Raw genomic sequence first — 16,169 nt, forward strand, 5'->3', positions numbered from 1 at the left:
CACAAACGTTAAACTAGGATAAGGAATATTTAATAATTTTAATACTATTAATAACGTTCAAATAATCAAAATAGAAAATCTGAAATCAATACTCTTTTTTATCGTTCGCTCTCGTCATGGAATGGATAAAGTTTTTCGACAATTCCTGATTCCACCTCTTCATAGGTTCTATATGTAAACAGATATGTAATCTGTCCAAAATAAAATAAAAATGTTAACGTTATTGTATGTTTATTAAATTGATCATGAAATTGAAATGAGAAAATAATATAAGCTGTTGTTATTTACATATATTTTATGTTATGAACGCTCCATTTAAATATTTTTTTTGCATATTATAAACCTTAATGATAAGGTTGCTTAATTAATTCCGTTTAGGTACCTACCAAATTTTCAAAGAAAATCAAATGAAAACCCATTCAATTTATATTCAATGTAATTCAAACATACATAATGAAATAAATATTAAAGAGTTGAGAAATAAACAAGTAGCAATTTCATGAATAAGTGAAGCAAAATACTTATTAATTATAAATTAAGGTAAGTGATTTGTAAGTATTTTCTATCTTTATTTATCATTATTTTACTTTTATTATTTTCCTAGCTTGTTTTTTTTAAGGAAGAGGGGTCTCATCTGATGTTAAGTGATGCCGCCGCCCATCGACACTCCCAATACAGAGGGCTCGCAAGTACAGTAAGTGCAGGCCCGAATTAGGACGCTTTTCGTAAAGGACCATAAAAAGAATTGGGTCGGAAATATATGTGTGCATCTGGTTCCACATAATGGTGATATGCGGCAGAAAATGCTTAGGTGTGGAACGACGGACGTTAAACTGATACGGGTTGAATTTTGTGTTCTGCGTCGACATCCAATAAAACTCAGCCACTGGAATGAATCTGAACAACTCCTCGAAACACTCTCCATGGTAAATGCGATAGAAGTTATCGAGAGAGACCCCACATCTCAACGCAACGCCTCAACTTTACAGGTGCTGCAAGGGTTCTTATGATATAAAAAAAACCTAAATAATTAAGCAGTAGTGCCAAATATTTTTAATAAAAGTTTTAATTATCCATATACCATAGATTATATTATGTATCACCTATATTCTAAGCTCAGTCTAATAGACTTCAAACATCACATTAACAGTTTCATTGGAGAATAACAATGTAGTCCTCCTAATCTGTGATTGGTTACGGTATCTGCACATAATTAACACCACTGTAAATTTTGTTTTAGGATTTTGCAGATGTTTAGTTTTTGTAATACTATTCTGAGTTCTAAGAGCGTTTGTGATGAAATGACTGCTCCAAATATTAAAAGCCACTGGCATATTTTATCCTAACGTTTAATGAATATGGCTGCCTCAAGTAGTGAAATTGAAGACTTCCTTAGTGGACCATTAGTTTCATGGGTAAGTGTTCAGCGATCCGTGTATCTAGAAGTGAATGAACTATTAAATGATTATTGTGTTTCTTATGATTAAGTCATTGATTGTATGATAGCATAAACGGAAAATAAATACATTCTTTTTGTTTTAATGTTGTGCTATTTTGATGTTCTATTTTTGGTAGCAAACTATTTTGAAACAAACTGCTTTCGTAACATATTTTTTGTTTAACTTTCACGTTGATATATAATTCATATTAATGAAGAACCTCGGACATTATTGTGTTTTTCATCTCTTTATAATTTTGTGTAGTTAAATATTCTGTAACTGAACAGATTTATTTTTTAGATTTTGTAGCTATTGTCATATATTTAATCTTTTATTAAGTGTTATCTTGCCTAAATTGTCTCAATAGTATCTACACAATGAGCTAGAATGCCCTCATTTTATGAATTCCCACAATAGTAAAGACTAGATTTGACAGTTCTTAAATGAAAGTAACATGATTTTTTGATGATCTGCTATCATTAAAATGAAGTTGTGGAATGTGGCTAAGATTTTTTTGCATAAGAAAGATTAAGGCTTCACAAATCTATGCATTAATAATATAATCTGAAATATTTAGGTTAACAAGTAACATGATCAAGATATTTCTTCTTTCATACAAGATTATAATCATAATTGTTTATGCATTAGTTTAATTTTTTGTTTATGTAACAAAAATTATTTTAGTTGAAATCATGCCTTGCCAACCCTGGGAGTATTGGGGACTATGCTTCCCTTTTCAATGGAGATATTCTGCATCAAATTTACTTACAAATAGATCCAGAACCCTCTTTTCACATCACAAAGTTAGCAGGATTAGAAGATCAAGCTTTAATACTAGGAAAAGTTAAAAACTTTGATGCAATAATAAAGAATCTGAAGAATTTGTATGATGATGAGTTAGGTATGACTTTATTGGTTGTGCCAGAATGTATTTGCTTGGGAAAATCACCAGAGTCCAGAGATGGCTTGGAAAATATGAAACTTTTAATTTTATTGCTATTGGGTGCTGCTGTTCAATGTCCCAATAAAGAAATTTTCATAACAAGGATTAAAGAGCTAGATGTAGATCTACAACATAATATTGTGGAATGTATTAAGCAAGTAAGTTTATTTTATACAAATCTAGAGTTTTTGTAATTTCTAAGAAATTCTAATATTACCAATTTTTAGGTTACAGATATGCAAACAGTTGTATTGACTCCAGATGCTATTGATCTGTTTCAATCTCCAACAATGTTCAATCATATGAGACGTCTGGCAAAAGAACGAGATCATTACTTGCAAAATTGGGCATCTTTAGTTCTTAATGAGGGCTTATGTGATAATGAAACTGATAATAAAAATAGCAAAAACAGATCTTCACAAAATGTTAACCAATCAAATGGAGAGAGTCAACATTTGGCTGTTGAATTAGCTGATTGGAAGGCAAGATTAAGAAAGCAAAGAGCAGAATTGTATGTGCATTTTTTTATTTTACAAAGAAAAAGTTTAAATAAGGAATTTTTAACCTCTGTTGGGGTATTTTTAAGCCTAAAAATAGGAATTTGTGTAGAAATTTTTGTATAGCATATTATATAGTATATTATTGAAAACCCTTTTTTCCTTTTAGAGAAGAAAAGTCTGAACACCTATCAGAATGTAGAGAAGAACTTGAACATACAAAACTAGTGCTTGGAAAATTGCGAGCAGACAGTCAAGAATGGTTTAATGAAGCTAGAAAAGCTGCAGGTTACAGAGATGAAGTTGATGCTCTAAGAGAAAAGGCAGAAAGGTGTGATCGGTAAGTAAATATCCAACAATGTTTAATTTTTAATTACATCTTAAAAGTATGATGTTCATTTTGATATTTCAGACTAGAGCAAGAAATTCAACGATACAGGGATAGGTTAGCTGATGCAGAATATTATAAAACCCGAGTTTCTGAATTAAGAGAAGATAATAGAGCATTGATGGAAACAAGGGATGCCTTAGAAGAACAACTACAAAGAGCCCGTAAAAGGGCAGAACAATGTTTATCTCTGGAAGCAGCAATGATCAAACTTAAAAGAGAAGCAAATGATATTGCCTTGGTAATATGATTTTATTTGTATATATTTTTTTCATTTTAATATAAAATATTACAATCAGAACATCTGAATTTCAGGAAAGAGATGCAGATCAACAAAAAATACAAGAATTAATTGAAGAGAACAACCACTTACAATATATTACAAGATCTGTACTTAATGAAACTAACAACAGTACCTTAGATATTGATAATGAAGGTGAAACACTAGAATCAGGAGAAAATAGTTTATCTGAGCAATTAACAAGTAATGCTCAAGCAAGAGCTTTAAAACTGGAATTAGAAAATAAGCGTCTCCTTTCTACGATAGACAACTTAAGAGAACAGTCATTGTTGGAAGGCAGTGATAAAATATTAGATCTAGAAAAAGAAAAAAAAAGGCTAGCTTTAAAATGTGACCAGTTGCAAGAAAATTGTAATAGACTAAAACAGCAAAATGCTGAGTTGGAAGATGTTTTTAAAAATGCTCTAGAAGAAAATAGAAAGCTGCAAGATTCATTGGATAAACAAAAAGCATTCATTGATCGGCAAGCAATTGATAGAGAATCAGAAAAAAATAAACTACAAGAATTTGAAAAACATTTAGAATCACTAACTAAAGACAAACAAAGAATACAAATGTTATGTGACTCTATTCAAAGAAGAGCTGATGAGTTAGAAAAAACTGTAGATGCTAGAACTAAAGAACTTAATATGGTCAAACCAGAAGCAGATAAAGTAACAAGATTTATCATACAGACAGAAGAACTAAAAACTAAACTGACTTATAGTGAAAAAGAAATACATAACTTACAAAGGGAAGTGATGAAATTACGCGAAGCAGTAGAAGAAAAAGATGTTAAATTAGATACCACCACAACTGATATTGAACTAAAAAATAGGGAAATTGAAAGACTGACTCGGCAATTAGAAAGTTATCACAATATTAGTTGTAGGCTTCAAGACATAGAACAAAAGACACAAGAATTAAAATCACAAAAGAAAGTTGATACAGAAACAATACAGACACTACAAAAAGACCTTATATCAGAAAAAGTTAATTTTGATAAAATAAGAAACTGTTTGGAAAAGCTGGGTGTAAATGCGTCAAATATAATATCTCAAGATTTATGTTTAGAAGATTTACTAGAAAAAATTATCTCCAATACTGAAAATGAATCATTAATATCAGAAATAGCAGCAAAAGCAAGCCTAACTAAAGTAGTTCCTTGTGAATGTAACCATAAAATGAAAGATGATGAAACTATTATCAACCCTCAACTTGAGCAGCTCACATCAGATATGCTAGCTTTGCAAACAGCTTTAGAAAATAGTAAGGCTGAAAATGCCAAGCTACAAGTAAATATCTCTACATTAAGTTCACAAAATGGTTCCTTAACATCACAACAAATGACATTACAACTTGCAAACAGTCAACTAGCTGCAGAAAAGGATGAAATTTCTAAACAACTAGAAGTTCTTAAAGATAAACAAGATAACCTTTTACGAGACCAAGTCGCTCTTCAAACTATCCATGAGCAATTAAATATGGAATATGAAATTCTGCTAAGTGAAAAAGAACCTGTAAAGGTTGCTATAAAAGATTTAAAAATAGAAAATAGGGATCTTAAAGAAAAACTTGCTGTCTATGAGAAAAAAGTAACAGACTTCGAATTAGAAAAGGAAAACTTTAAAGTAGAATCAAGAAACCTTTTAAATCTAAGAGCGGAACATTCTAAATTAAAGGAAGATTTTAGAAATCTCTTTACAGCTAGCGACAGATTAAAAAATGAATATAGACATATGCAGGAAGAATATCGAAACCTACGTAGTGAGGTATCACAATTAAAGCTTAAACATACGGAAATGTCTGGTGAATTAAACACAAAATCAGAGGTAGTAACAAGTATGGAATTAGAAATTAGTAAAACAAATCAGCATTGTGAAATGCTCATTCAAATGAACAAAAGTTTAGATGCTGACAGACGCTCCCTAATGGATCATGTGTCACAGCTTCTAACTCAATATCATGAGCTATTAGCACATTCTTTAAAAGATAAACAACATTATCATGAAGAAGAAAAGATGTTTGCCGACAAAGTTAATGCTTTATGTCGACAAAAAGAAAAATTAGAGGAAAAAATTATGGAACACTACAAAAAGCTTGATAATTGTACCCCAAAACGACGTGGCTTTGGAGCATCATTTGTGAAAAAAGTTCGAAAGGCTGGAACCGATTTAATTAACAAGGTACCATCACGAAACAACAAAAGAATAGAAGACGCTAATCGATCCAAATCACAACTGACATTAGCGGGATCAGAATCTGGCGAATCAGATCCAGGACAAGAATTAGAGAAAATATCCAAAACTTCTGATCCTGATCAAGCTTCCTCTTCTCAGGGTGTGGAATCTCCTAGACATAGCATTGAATCCAGTTATAATAAAAGATTAGAAGAAACATTTTCTAGGAAGTCAGAAAGTGTTGATATGTCTGCCTCATTTCACAGCTTAGAGCCAACAAGATTGGGAAACGAAAGTAATTTTGTTAGAAGGCTGTCTGCTGCATCAATACAAAGTGGTGGTGGAGATGATGCTTTAATAAGAGCATCATTACGACGGAGACCACACAAAATTCCATCTTCACATCGAAACAGCTTCCAAGGTTTAGAGGGCGATACAGGATTGCCAGCAGGTAATTTTTACAACAATAACAGTATTGGCAGTCATTACTTTTCTTGATCAATATTTTTTAAAGACACTCAGTGCTCACTCCTCTGTGTCTGACATGTGTTGATTATTCAGTCTAATAACAAGAAGTATAAAATACCAAAGACAAATCAATATAACAGCACCATGGATACAAAGAAAAATTTATCATACATTCTGGCTATAGAGGTGTGGTACAAGAGATAGATATATTTACATCTTTACAACATTATTTTTAAAAATGTCAAAGGTGCCGTCGTTATTTAAAGTATGTGCTGAAATTAGCAACCTGGCCTAGGTTTTCTTAACATATTTTATACAGCTTTCTTAAACATAAAAAATTTTAATACATAAGTCATAGGTTTACTATATTGATGATTTGTATATGTACTCTTGCTTATATAGTAAACAATACAAAGAAGTTGTCATAATTTCATCATTATTTTCATTTCATTTTGTTTTAATTTCTAGTCTCGACCCCTTCACCAGTTTTTGGCGCCGCAGGAACTCGACGAACAGTATATTTAGCTGACGATAATCCAGATGTCACCCTGAACTCAAAACCTCAAAGCACTCCCATAAAAGATAATCCAACATACTTGGTGTATAATAGAATATCTACCGTAATTGGTGATGGAGCATGTCAAAGCAATCATGACAAGTCTGGTGACCATCAATCATCAAATGATCAATCTCAGGCAGATGATATTAACAATGATTTAAAATATCAGGACAGGCGGAATATAAGTAGAAATGAAAAACAAGAAAATTCAAAGGAAACTGCTATATGGTATGAGTATGGTTGTGTATAATTTTGATAATGTGCAGTGTGAGACTGAAAGATTGCCTTGCTTTTATTATCTAAATGCATTTGAATGCGGATTCCGAAATTACTTTCTTGAGATTATTTCTGAATTATAGGGAATTACAGTATTAAATGAGCATTTATTTATTTTTTCATACAAAATTATGTTTGGTAAGATTTTTATGAGGCTCAATATGTTATGAATTATTTCCATGTACATTAATTATGACAGTGGAGCATGATTGATAGAATAATGCAATCACCCTTGCCCAGTATCTGTGAAAATTAATAGATTTAAATTTATAAACATAATGTAGTGTAGTAAGCATTGATATTATATTTTTATATAAGACAACATGACAATGATTTTGTAAGATCATGCTTTATCTAGAGTTACAAAAGTCTGGCATAATATTTAAGTTTAACATCAAATTGTTTTACATTTTCAAGTCAGGTTTAATGTTGCATATTAAAATAATGTTTGAATTGTTATTAGTTTGTGATACTAATATATTTTAATTGTAATTGTGTCTACAATGTAATTTTTTCTCAGTGACTAATTATTACTGATTCCGTTTTTTTACTAGTTTATGACGTAAAATATTATGCAACCCAATTACAACTTTATGTATTTTTGTTAGGTCAATTTTTATTTTCTACTCCCGCCTATAATAATATATAGATTGATTAGTAGCTACCACTACCTATCATTCATTCTATTTGGTTTATAACTGAAACTCTCAAGTAACTAAGATTTGAAGCTATATTAATTATTACTTCTATCCAAGTTGATAATATTTTAACTATTAAAACAGCTAGAAGAAAAACAGAAAAAGCATTTATAATTAATATGTATTTCAATTATACTGAATTAAACAATATAGCAAAGTACAAAGTGTATGATAATATAAACCTAACTAATGTGATTTTTTTTTATGTTGTTGTAACATGTTAGTTAATAAGTTCTGTTTAAGTTTCTGTATTAGTTAATTGTACAAACATTTTTAAAGAGACTTATAATATTTTTTTGTAGTTGCTCTCTTTTGTTTTTCAATATCATAATATGGTATTAAGCATAAATTATTTATTAGGTTAAGAAACTTTCTGCTTGACACAGTCAGTTATTTTTATGGCATAACAATAGCTATCTTTAAAATATTGTAAAAATGTTCTCCAAGTAGACAAAATTCATTACATAAACAACTTCTCAATGAAGTTGGTAGTAGTGTTATTCTATTATTTGATAACTAGATCAGTAATAAGGTAAATTTTCATGATTTAATTGTGCCTTATTGATTTTGTTCATATTTTCTTGTTGTATTAAATATATTACTATGGTGCAGCTTATTTTTAAGTAATAATTATCATTCTTTAAGCTATGTGTTGTATACAACATAAATAATCTTAAACATTGTCTCATAAAAGACTATATTAATTAATATTATGTATGTACTTACCAATTCTCTCACCGAATTAATTGACTAATTAGCACATTTTACAAAATAAAACTTCATACCCATATCATTTTGTTTTTTATTTTGTATAAAAGATGTCATTACTACAATAAATATCTACTTCATTCATGTAATTAATTAAAACATGTGTTGTTCTGCAATATTAGGTTTTTAATGTTATAAGACTCTTTCCTTAATGAATGCAGTAAACATTACTCAATTATACTATTTTTCTATTCTATTTGTAAAATCAGTTTTGATAATAATTTCTAGTTTTGAGATCATAAACTGTATGGAAAATATATATTTATGACAGTACCTATACAATTAATGTGAAGCTAGTGTCAGCGTGAAGTATATACAATATCACAGAGATCCATTTATGCTATGTTCATTTTTAATTTCCCATTGAAATTGAGGATACGGTTGAGTAGGAACATTAAATGGGACTCCAGATACAACAGCTTTGTCGCCAGCAATCACTATTGGTGGCAAATATGAAATAATGCACTAAAAGAAAAATATTTATATTAAATTCATATAGGAATAATATAAGATTATCACACATTTTTATTATCTTACCTTAGGCTTTGCAGTCTGTGTTGACATGTAACCTACACACATTGTTTTTGTAGTGTGCCCCCATAATAATTCACCTTCTCCAATTTGAGGATTAAACATTAAAGATAAAGCACCTCCTAGTCTTTCTGGTACATCCCACAGAAATGGTGATTCCAAAAACTTTTCTTTTAAACATTTATCTAAACTTATTACCGGAGAAGGTTCCAACAAGCTCTCTGCAGTATTTTTAGCCAGTTGTGTACGGATTAAATGCTCACCACATCCTGATGTACAAGAGGCCACAGAAGGTGTTGTCCCATCTCTACTCATAGCTGCCCAAACTCCACTTCCGAAAGAAGCAGCTTGCCCAACCCTCCCTTCATGTTTTAAAGAAACCCCACCAGAACTTGCTCCAGCTGCAACAACTCCATAAGAGTCAACACATATGGCTCCTACTGTGTCTAAAGGACTAAATCTTACATCATTTTGTAAGGAATATCTTTTTAACTTTCTCTTGCAATGTTTATAATTCCGAAATGCTCTAGGAGAAATCATTTTCTTATCATCTACAATTTCTAATCCCATTCTTTCAGCCCATGTCTTTGCACCTTTGCCTGTGAGAATACAAGGTGGAACTCTACCCAGTGATAGATTATCACATTGTTTTATACAAAGTTGTTTTGCTAGTGATATTGGATTCCATACATTTGAGACTGCTCCACAGGCACCAAAATGAAGTGTTTGGCCATTCATTATTGATGCATCACATTCTACAACACCATCCCAACTCAAATTGGATCCATATCCTGCATTTGTTAGTGCACTATTTTCTAATTCTGAAAATTAAAAGTATGTTTAATTGAATACAATTATAGCTGATATATGAAAAATCTCTTTTCATCATAGCTATATACCAATTATAGCCTTTTCTACGGCATCTACAGCATTTCCGCCTTCATTAAGTGCTTGAGCTGCTTTTTTGCATGCAACATAACAAGTCTTTTGGTAATCCTTTTTTAGAGTATCACTATGGTATCCTGCCCCTAGAAAGATGCAATATATCTTATGAAAAATTTAATACTAAATATCAATACATAAAATGAAAATATGTATGAAGCGTTTGAATACAAAGAATGTATTTTACCACAATGTACAGCAATAAATCCATTCATATCTTTTTATTGAAAGTATGGAAAAACATCAGAAGTGTGCAAGATGCAGTTGCCGACTACAGTTAACAGTACCGATTACCGAATGTTAGCCCACTGCCCAAATTCAAATGTAAAGTGCGTTTTATGTCGTTTGATATCAAACAAATTGACACGATTGTTGAAAATGATTCGGTCATTTAATTACTAAGGCATAATCATAGCGATTCCAGCCAGAGAAAGGAAGAAATTATGAAACTGAAAGTCTCTATAATCTATACAGTGTATGAGTGTAGAGCGCGACATGGCGATTGGCAATGACAGTTTTGAATTTACGGCAGCATAGACAAGAAGAAACAACGACCGATATTTTACAAGGAACAAACGAAACACATTTATTTACAGTAAAAGTTATATATTAAATATATACTAGCGGCCTGTCACAGCTAAAAATAATTAATTAAAATAACTAATTCAGGTTGCAAGTTCATCGTGAATAATCTTTTTAAATTCATAAATACTATTGTGAATATATCAACATGAGAACACAGAAATCAGAATCACTCTGTCACAGCGCTGGTTTAAATGTGGCGGCCTCGCGTCGAAAGCTAGAATGCTTTGAAGCGTAATTGGGCGGAAGCGTGACACCGCGGTCCTTTACCCTTCGCGTCCAATTTGACTTTGGATGACCAAGCAAGGTCAAGATAAAGTCTAAAGACTGCTTTGCGTGCAGCATATTTTGGCAACGTGCTGCACGCAAAGCTTTATCTTCCATGGACATCCATAAATCAAGCGGGCTTGATGGCATTTCCACGATTGTGCTACGTACTGGTGTACGTATTTCTGAGTTGGCGTCCATACTAACGCGCCTTTTCCGCTACCTGCTCTCGCTCGGCACTGTCCCCAAGTGCTTGAAGACAAAAAAGGCGATCGCTCTGATCCATCCAACTATCGCCCAATAGCTCTATAATCTCGTTATTCTCCAAAATAATAGTATAGTGTTCGCGTTGTCGTATATCACTATATAAAAATAATAAAACTTGTGTGATCTCAACGATGTATATATTTTTCGTAAAAATAAACCGCGGCGTCGGCAGCGAGATGTACGTGTGTCACTTAAGAAGTCGTGGGCCGTACTGGTGGCGGAGCGCGCTGTGGAATGCGCGTGCCTCGCCCCCCGTCTGCCGCGGAGAACAATAGACACGGTCTATACGTAAAAGTTGGTAAGTGCATTTTTTGTAATTTAATATATAATTTATTTTGATAATTTTATTTCAGCTACCAATGACGACGAGGACGCCACATCACTCCCCTGCCGAGACCGTTTCACGGTCGATAGTAGTCCGGAAACTTAACTAATCTTCCACTTCTAGTCTTTTTTTCAGGTAGCGGTGCATCGTGATTGGTGTGAAGCGGCAGTACGGTCATCGGTGAACGAATGGTCGTGTCGTATTCTCTGTTTTCTTTCGTAAGGTAAGCTGGTTTTATTCTGTCTATTGTTACTGTAACTTCTTTGCCTTTTATGTCTAATGAAAATGTTTTTGTATTTCTTTTCAGAACTTTATATGGGCCGGTATATGGTGATTCAAGTGATCGTTTTGCGGGACCACGGCGAAGAAAAACAAACTGTGCAGTATGTATGTCATTCGGCAAATAGAATGTTTTACTGTTGTGGTTTGATGCAGGAGTTGGGGTTAATGCTGCCATATGATTTCTCAAGCGAGCTGTATAGTCTGCTGGATTTAGGTTCTGGTCAAGCGAAGTTGAGAAAAATTGTCCCGGTAGTCGTAGTGGTTCTCCATATACTAGCTCGGCGGCTGATGCCTGCAGATCTTCTTTCCAGGCAGCTCTTATTCCTAGTAGCACTAGGGGAAGTGTTTCAGTCCACTGTGGGTTGTTGTGACAGATGATGGCTGCTTTTAGTTGGCGATGTAATCTCTCCACCATTCCATTGCATTGCGGATGGTATGAGGTGGTGGGACGATGTTCTGCGCCAATCAGGTTAGTGATGCTTTGGAAGAGTTGTGATTGAAATTGTAAGCCTCTGTCTGTTGTTACAGTTTGTGGACATCCATGACGAGATACCCAGTTGGTAATGAACGCGGAAGCACAAGTTTCTGCTGTAATATCCGCTAGTGGATAGGCATCAGGCCAACGTGTGAAGCGGTCTATTGCTGTCAGGCAGTATCTAAAGCCATTAGAGTATGGTAATGGGCCTATAATGTCCAGGTGTACGTGGGCGAAACGTTCTGATGGTACTGAAAAGGTTGTAAATGGTGCGTTCGTATGTTTGTTGACTTTACTTCGTTGGCAGTCTACACATTCCTTTGCCCAAGTTTTGCAATCGCGTCTTACTCCGGGCCACACAAATCTTTGAGCTACCATTTTAGCAGTGGTAGGGCCGCTTGGATGGCTGAGTTGGTGTATGGTTTCAAAAACGCGTTTGCGATAGGCAGGTGTTATATACGGTCTAGGCGATTTGGTGGAAAAATCGCAGTACAACTGGTTTTCAGCGATCTGCTTCAGTTGTAGTGCTGTGTTTTTGGTAAGCAAAGCTTGCAATTCAGGGTCTTGAGCCTGATCTCTTGCAAGTGCGTCGTAATTATGGTGACAATCTCTTCTACACGTGATAGGGCGTCAGCGACGATGTTGTCTTTACCGGGAATGTATTTTAGATCGGTGGTGAATTGAGATATATAGTCAAGATAGCGGAATTGTCTTGGAGAGCACTGGCTTCTGTTTGTTGTGAAGGCGTAGGTGATGGGCTTGTGATCGGTGTAAATGCAAAAGTTTCTTGCTTCCAACATATATTTAAAGTGTTTGATACCTTCGTATATGGCCAGAAGCTCCCTATCGTATGGACTATATTTTTTTTGCGATGTCGTCAGTTTACGAGAGAAAAATCCCAAGGGTTCCCAGTTGCCTTTTCGTTTTTGTTGCAGGACAGCGCCGATGGAGTCGTCTGAAGCATCTGTGAATAAGGCTAGATCCAGGTTGATTTCAGGGTGGACAAGAAGAGTGGCTTGAGATAGGCTGCGCTTGCACTCATTGAAAGCTGTTACAAGGTTAGTCATATCGATAGGTGCATTTCCTTTGATGTTACCTGTTAAGGCATCGTTCAGAGGAGCCTGTATCTTTGCTGCATCAGGGATGAATTTCCGGTAGTAGTTTATCATTCCCAGGAACCGTCGGAGTTGTTTTGCTGTTTTTGGCTGTGGGTAGTTGGTAATAGCTTCCACTTTCTCTTTGAGGGGGCGTATGCCTTCAGTCGAGACGCTGTAGCCGAGGAAAGTTACTTCGTTAATGCCGAATATGGACTTAGAGGTGTTTATTAAGATGCCATACTGGTTAAGTCGTTCGAAGACAGTTTTAAGGTGCTGAAGATGGAGTTCTCTGGTCTTCGAGAATACTAGGATGTCGTCAATATACCCATATGTAAATTCCAGGCCTTGAAGAACTTCATCGATGAATCTTTGGAAGGTTTGAGCAGCATTTCTTAAACCAAAGGTCATATACGGAAATTCGAACAGTCCGAATGGTGTCGTTATGGCTGTTTTAGGTATGTCCTCATTCGCGACAGGTATCTGATTGTAGGCCTTAATCAGGTCAATCTTTGAAAATATTTTAGCTCCAGACAGCTGGTAAACAAAGTCATTAATCTGTCTTATTGGATATCGATCAGGGATGGTTCTGGCATTAAGTGCTCTGTAGTCGCCGCATGGTCTCCAACCGTCGTCCTTCTTTTTGGCTAATTGTAAGGGAGACGACCATGGGCTCTCTGATCTACGAGCTGTTCCATTTGCGTACATCTCTTCAAACTCTTTTTTCGCAATAAGCAGTCTATCTGGGGCTAAACGTCTGGGACGAGCTGCGACTGGTGGACCAGGGGTAGTACGTATATGATGCTTCGTTTGGTGCTTGGTTTCTTTTGGATTTCCAGTAGGTTTCGTTACATCTGGGTAGTTGCGAAGTAAGTCATGGAAGTCGGAGTTTCCAGCAACTGTTTTGATGGTCACCGTTTCCACAGAAATGTTGGCGCAGCGTGGCGCGTTGACGGACAAACTTGTGAGGCCGTCGATGAGGCGGTGACGACGACAGTCCACTAATAGGTTGTAGTGGCCCAAGAAGTCAACACCAATAATGGGTCGTGTGACGTCCGCAACTACGAATCTCCAGGTGAAGTCCCGGCGAAGTCCGAGGTCCAGGTGTAAGGCTATGTAGCCATACGTAGCTATGATAGTGTTGTTGGCAGCGTATAACTCATATTTAGTTTTATGACGCTGGTCTCTGGTCGCCGACTTAGGAAAAACGCAAACGTCAGATCCCGTGTCTATCAAGTACTTCAGTTTAGTTTTCTTTTCGACGATGAAGAGGCGGTCATTAGGAGTATGCGTAAGGCAGTCGTTAGCCGCCACTACAGGCTGCCGTTCGCGTTTAAAGTCTTGTAGGAACAGGGCGTGAGACATTTTATGGCGTTTTCACCGAATTTTCTGTGGTAGTAACACACGCTATTCATTTTGTTTTCCTTCCATCTTTGGGTGGAGCGAGAGTGAGATCTTGATCTGTTATACCTACGTTGTGGTGATCTGCTTGATCGGCTATTATGCATGCTCAGGGAAGCAACTTGCTTGGTTAATTCGTTAACTTGCCTGGCCAAGCTTTCTAAGGCGGTGAGGTAGTGGTCTGGAGGATTTCCAGCATGTTGGTTAGCTGAGGACGATGTAGCGGCGTAAACATTTGGTGGGGTTGGGGCTGCGATGGCTATAATTTTGTCAGCCAACTCTGCAAGTTTCTCTAGCGGCATATCCATATGCGATGCAATGATTGGTTGAATGTTATTGGGTAACCTATTGTGCCATGCTGATCTAATAAATTCGTCTGGTACCTGTGGTCCGGCCAAATGTTGTAGGTGACGAAGAAATTGTGAAGGCTTTCTAGTGCCGAGTTCTTGATTGTCTAAAAATTGCCTGATTTCTTCTTCGCGCGGTTTACTTAATCGCCTTATTAGCTCCGCTTTGAGGGTTTGGTATTTGTTGTCTTTGGGAGGACTTTCTATAATATCCGCAACTTCAATAGCGAACTGTGGGTCCAGTTGGCTAGTCGCGTTATAAAATTTAGTCGTGTCTGACGTTATTCCCGCCAAACAAAATTGGCCTTCCAATTGAGCAAACCAGAGTGCAGGTCTATTCGGTAAAAATGGTGGTATTTTAATTCCAACTTTGAAAATTTCATGTGCACCTTTTTCCATATTGTCCGTGTCCCCACCGTTATCGTCTTGCATGACAAAAGTGCTAAGACCGCGTGGCGTGTAGTTTTTTCTTACTCTTATCACGTCGGGGTCACCAGTATAGTGTTCGCGTTGTCGTATATCACTATATAAAAATAATAAAACTTGTGTGATCTCAACGATGTATATATTTTTCGTAAAAATAAACCGCGGCGTCGGCAGCGAGATGTACGTGTGTCACTTAAGAAGTCGTGGGCCGTACTGGTGGCGGAGCGCGCTGTGGAATGCGCGTGCCTCGCCCCCCGTCTGCCGCGGAGAACAATAGACACGGTCTATACGTAAAAGTTGGTAAGTGCATTTTTTGTAATTTAATATATAATTTATTTTGATAATTTTATTTCAGCTACCAATGACGACGAGGACGCCACAATAGAATCATTTAGTAATGCCCACTTCCTAAGGTACCTAGAGCTAAAGTAGCCTCCAAAAAGCTTGGTGCGCTCAGCAAGGCAACGTTTGTGTAAAGCGCAAATTCGGCCATACATGGTACTATTGTCACATCTGGGCGGGAACTCCTTAGTACTCGCTCCTTCCAATTGACCATATTCAACGCAGTGAGGTTCGAATCATCGACGACCAATCCCTTTTCGAGCGGCCCTTTCCTTGGAGTTTCGTAGATGTGTAGGGAGTCACTCTGCATCTTCTTCCGCATCTGCAGTACTAAGGAGAGAGTTAAAAGGAGTTGGATTAATACCTGCAATTGAGTTTCATGATCGATCAGC

The 16,169-nt window shown here is 35.6% G+C and overlaps 2 protein-coding genes across 3 annotated transcripts; one reads left to right on the forward strand and one right to left on the reverse strand.

The window, feature by feature from the left end:
• The first annotated feature begins 1,163 nt into the window (after positions 1-1,163).
• LOC110993174 (girdin) lies at positions 1,164-7,337 on the forward strand. Its single transcript, XM_022259321.2, has 7 exons — positions 1,164-1,415; positions 2,124-2,540; positions 2,610-2,893; positions 3,049-3,219; positions 3,292-3,508; positions 3,583-6,178; positions 6,664-7,337. Exons 1-7 carry the CDS (start codon positions 1,353-1,355, stop codon positions 7,002-7,004), a joined length of 4,089 nt encoding a protein of 1,362 aa, XP_022115013.2. The 5' UTR covers positions 1,164-1,352; the 3' UTR covers positions 7,005-7,337.
• Positions 7,338-8,510: 1,173 nt separating this feature from the next.
• Positions 8,511-11,154, reverse strand: LOC110993175 (threonine aspartase 1). 2 transcript variants are annotated; one of them, XM_022259323.2, is made up of 4 exons: positions 10,157-11,154; positions 9,927-10,055; positions 9,034-9,848; positions 8,511-8,961 (listed from the first exon to the last, which is right to left on the reverse strand). In XM_022259323.2, the coding sequence occupies exons 1-4, from the start codon at positions 10,182-10,184 to the stop codon at positions 8,818-8,820; spliced, it is 1,116 nt and encodes a 371-aa protein (XP_022115015.1). In that variant the 5' UTR covers positions 10,185-11,154; the 3' UTR covers positions 8,511-8,817. The 2 variants fall into 2 exon arrangements, with proteins under 2 accessions (XP_022115015.1, XP_022115014.1); XM_022259322.2 differs by having other exon boundaries at positions 9,927-10,074.
• Between the last annotated feature and the right edge of the window lie 5,015 nt (positions 11,155-16,169).

The sequence above is a fragment of the Pieris rapae genome, chromosome 3, assembly GCF_905147795.1.
Source record: "Pieris rapae chromosome 3, ilPieRapa1.1, whole genome shotgun sequence".
Taxonomy (NCBI): domain Eukaryota; kingdom Metazoa; phylum Arthropoda; class Insecta; order Lepidoptera; family Pieridae; genus Pieris; species Pieris rapae.

What these genes read in the sequence shown, in the direction of transcription:
- LOC110993175 (XM_022259322.2), bottom strand. Translation starts at nt 10,180, where the DNA reads ATGGATTTATTGCTGTACATTGTG. An exon ending in ATTTATTGCTGTACATTGTG is followed by an intron (nt 10,075 to 10,156) that starts GTAAAATACATT and finishes ATTTTTCATAAG; the next exon opens with ATATATTGCATCTTTCTAGG. An exon ending in CGTAGAAAAGGCTATAATTG is followed by an intron (nt 9,849 to 9,926) that starts GTATATAGCTAT and finishes TTTAATTTTCAG; the next exon opens with AATTAGAAAATAGTGCACTA.
- LOC110993174 (XM_022259321.2), top strand. Translation starts at nt 1,353, where the DNA reads ATGAATATGGCTGCCTCAAGTAGTGAAATTGAAGACTTCCTTAGTGGA. An exon ending in AGAAAGCAAAGAGCAGAATT is followed by an intron (nt 2,894 to 3,048) that starts GTATGTGCATTT and finishes TTTTCCTTTTAG; the next exon opens with AGAAGAAAAGTCTGAACACC. An exon ending in CGATACAGGATTGCCAGCAG is followed by an intron (nt 6,179 to 6,663) that starts GTAATTTTTACA and finishes TTTAATTTCTAG; the next exon opens with TCTCGACCCCTTCACCAGTT.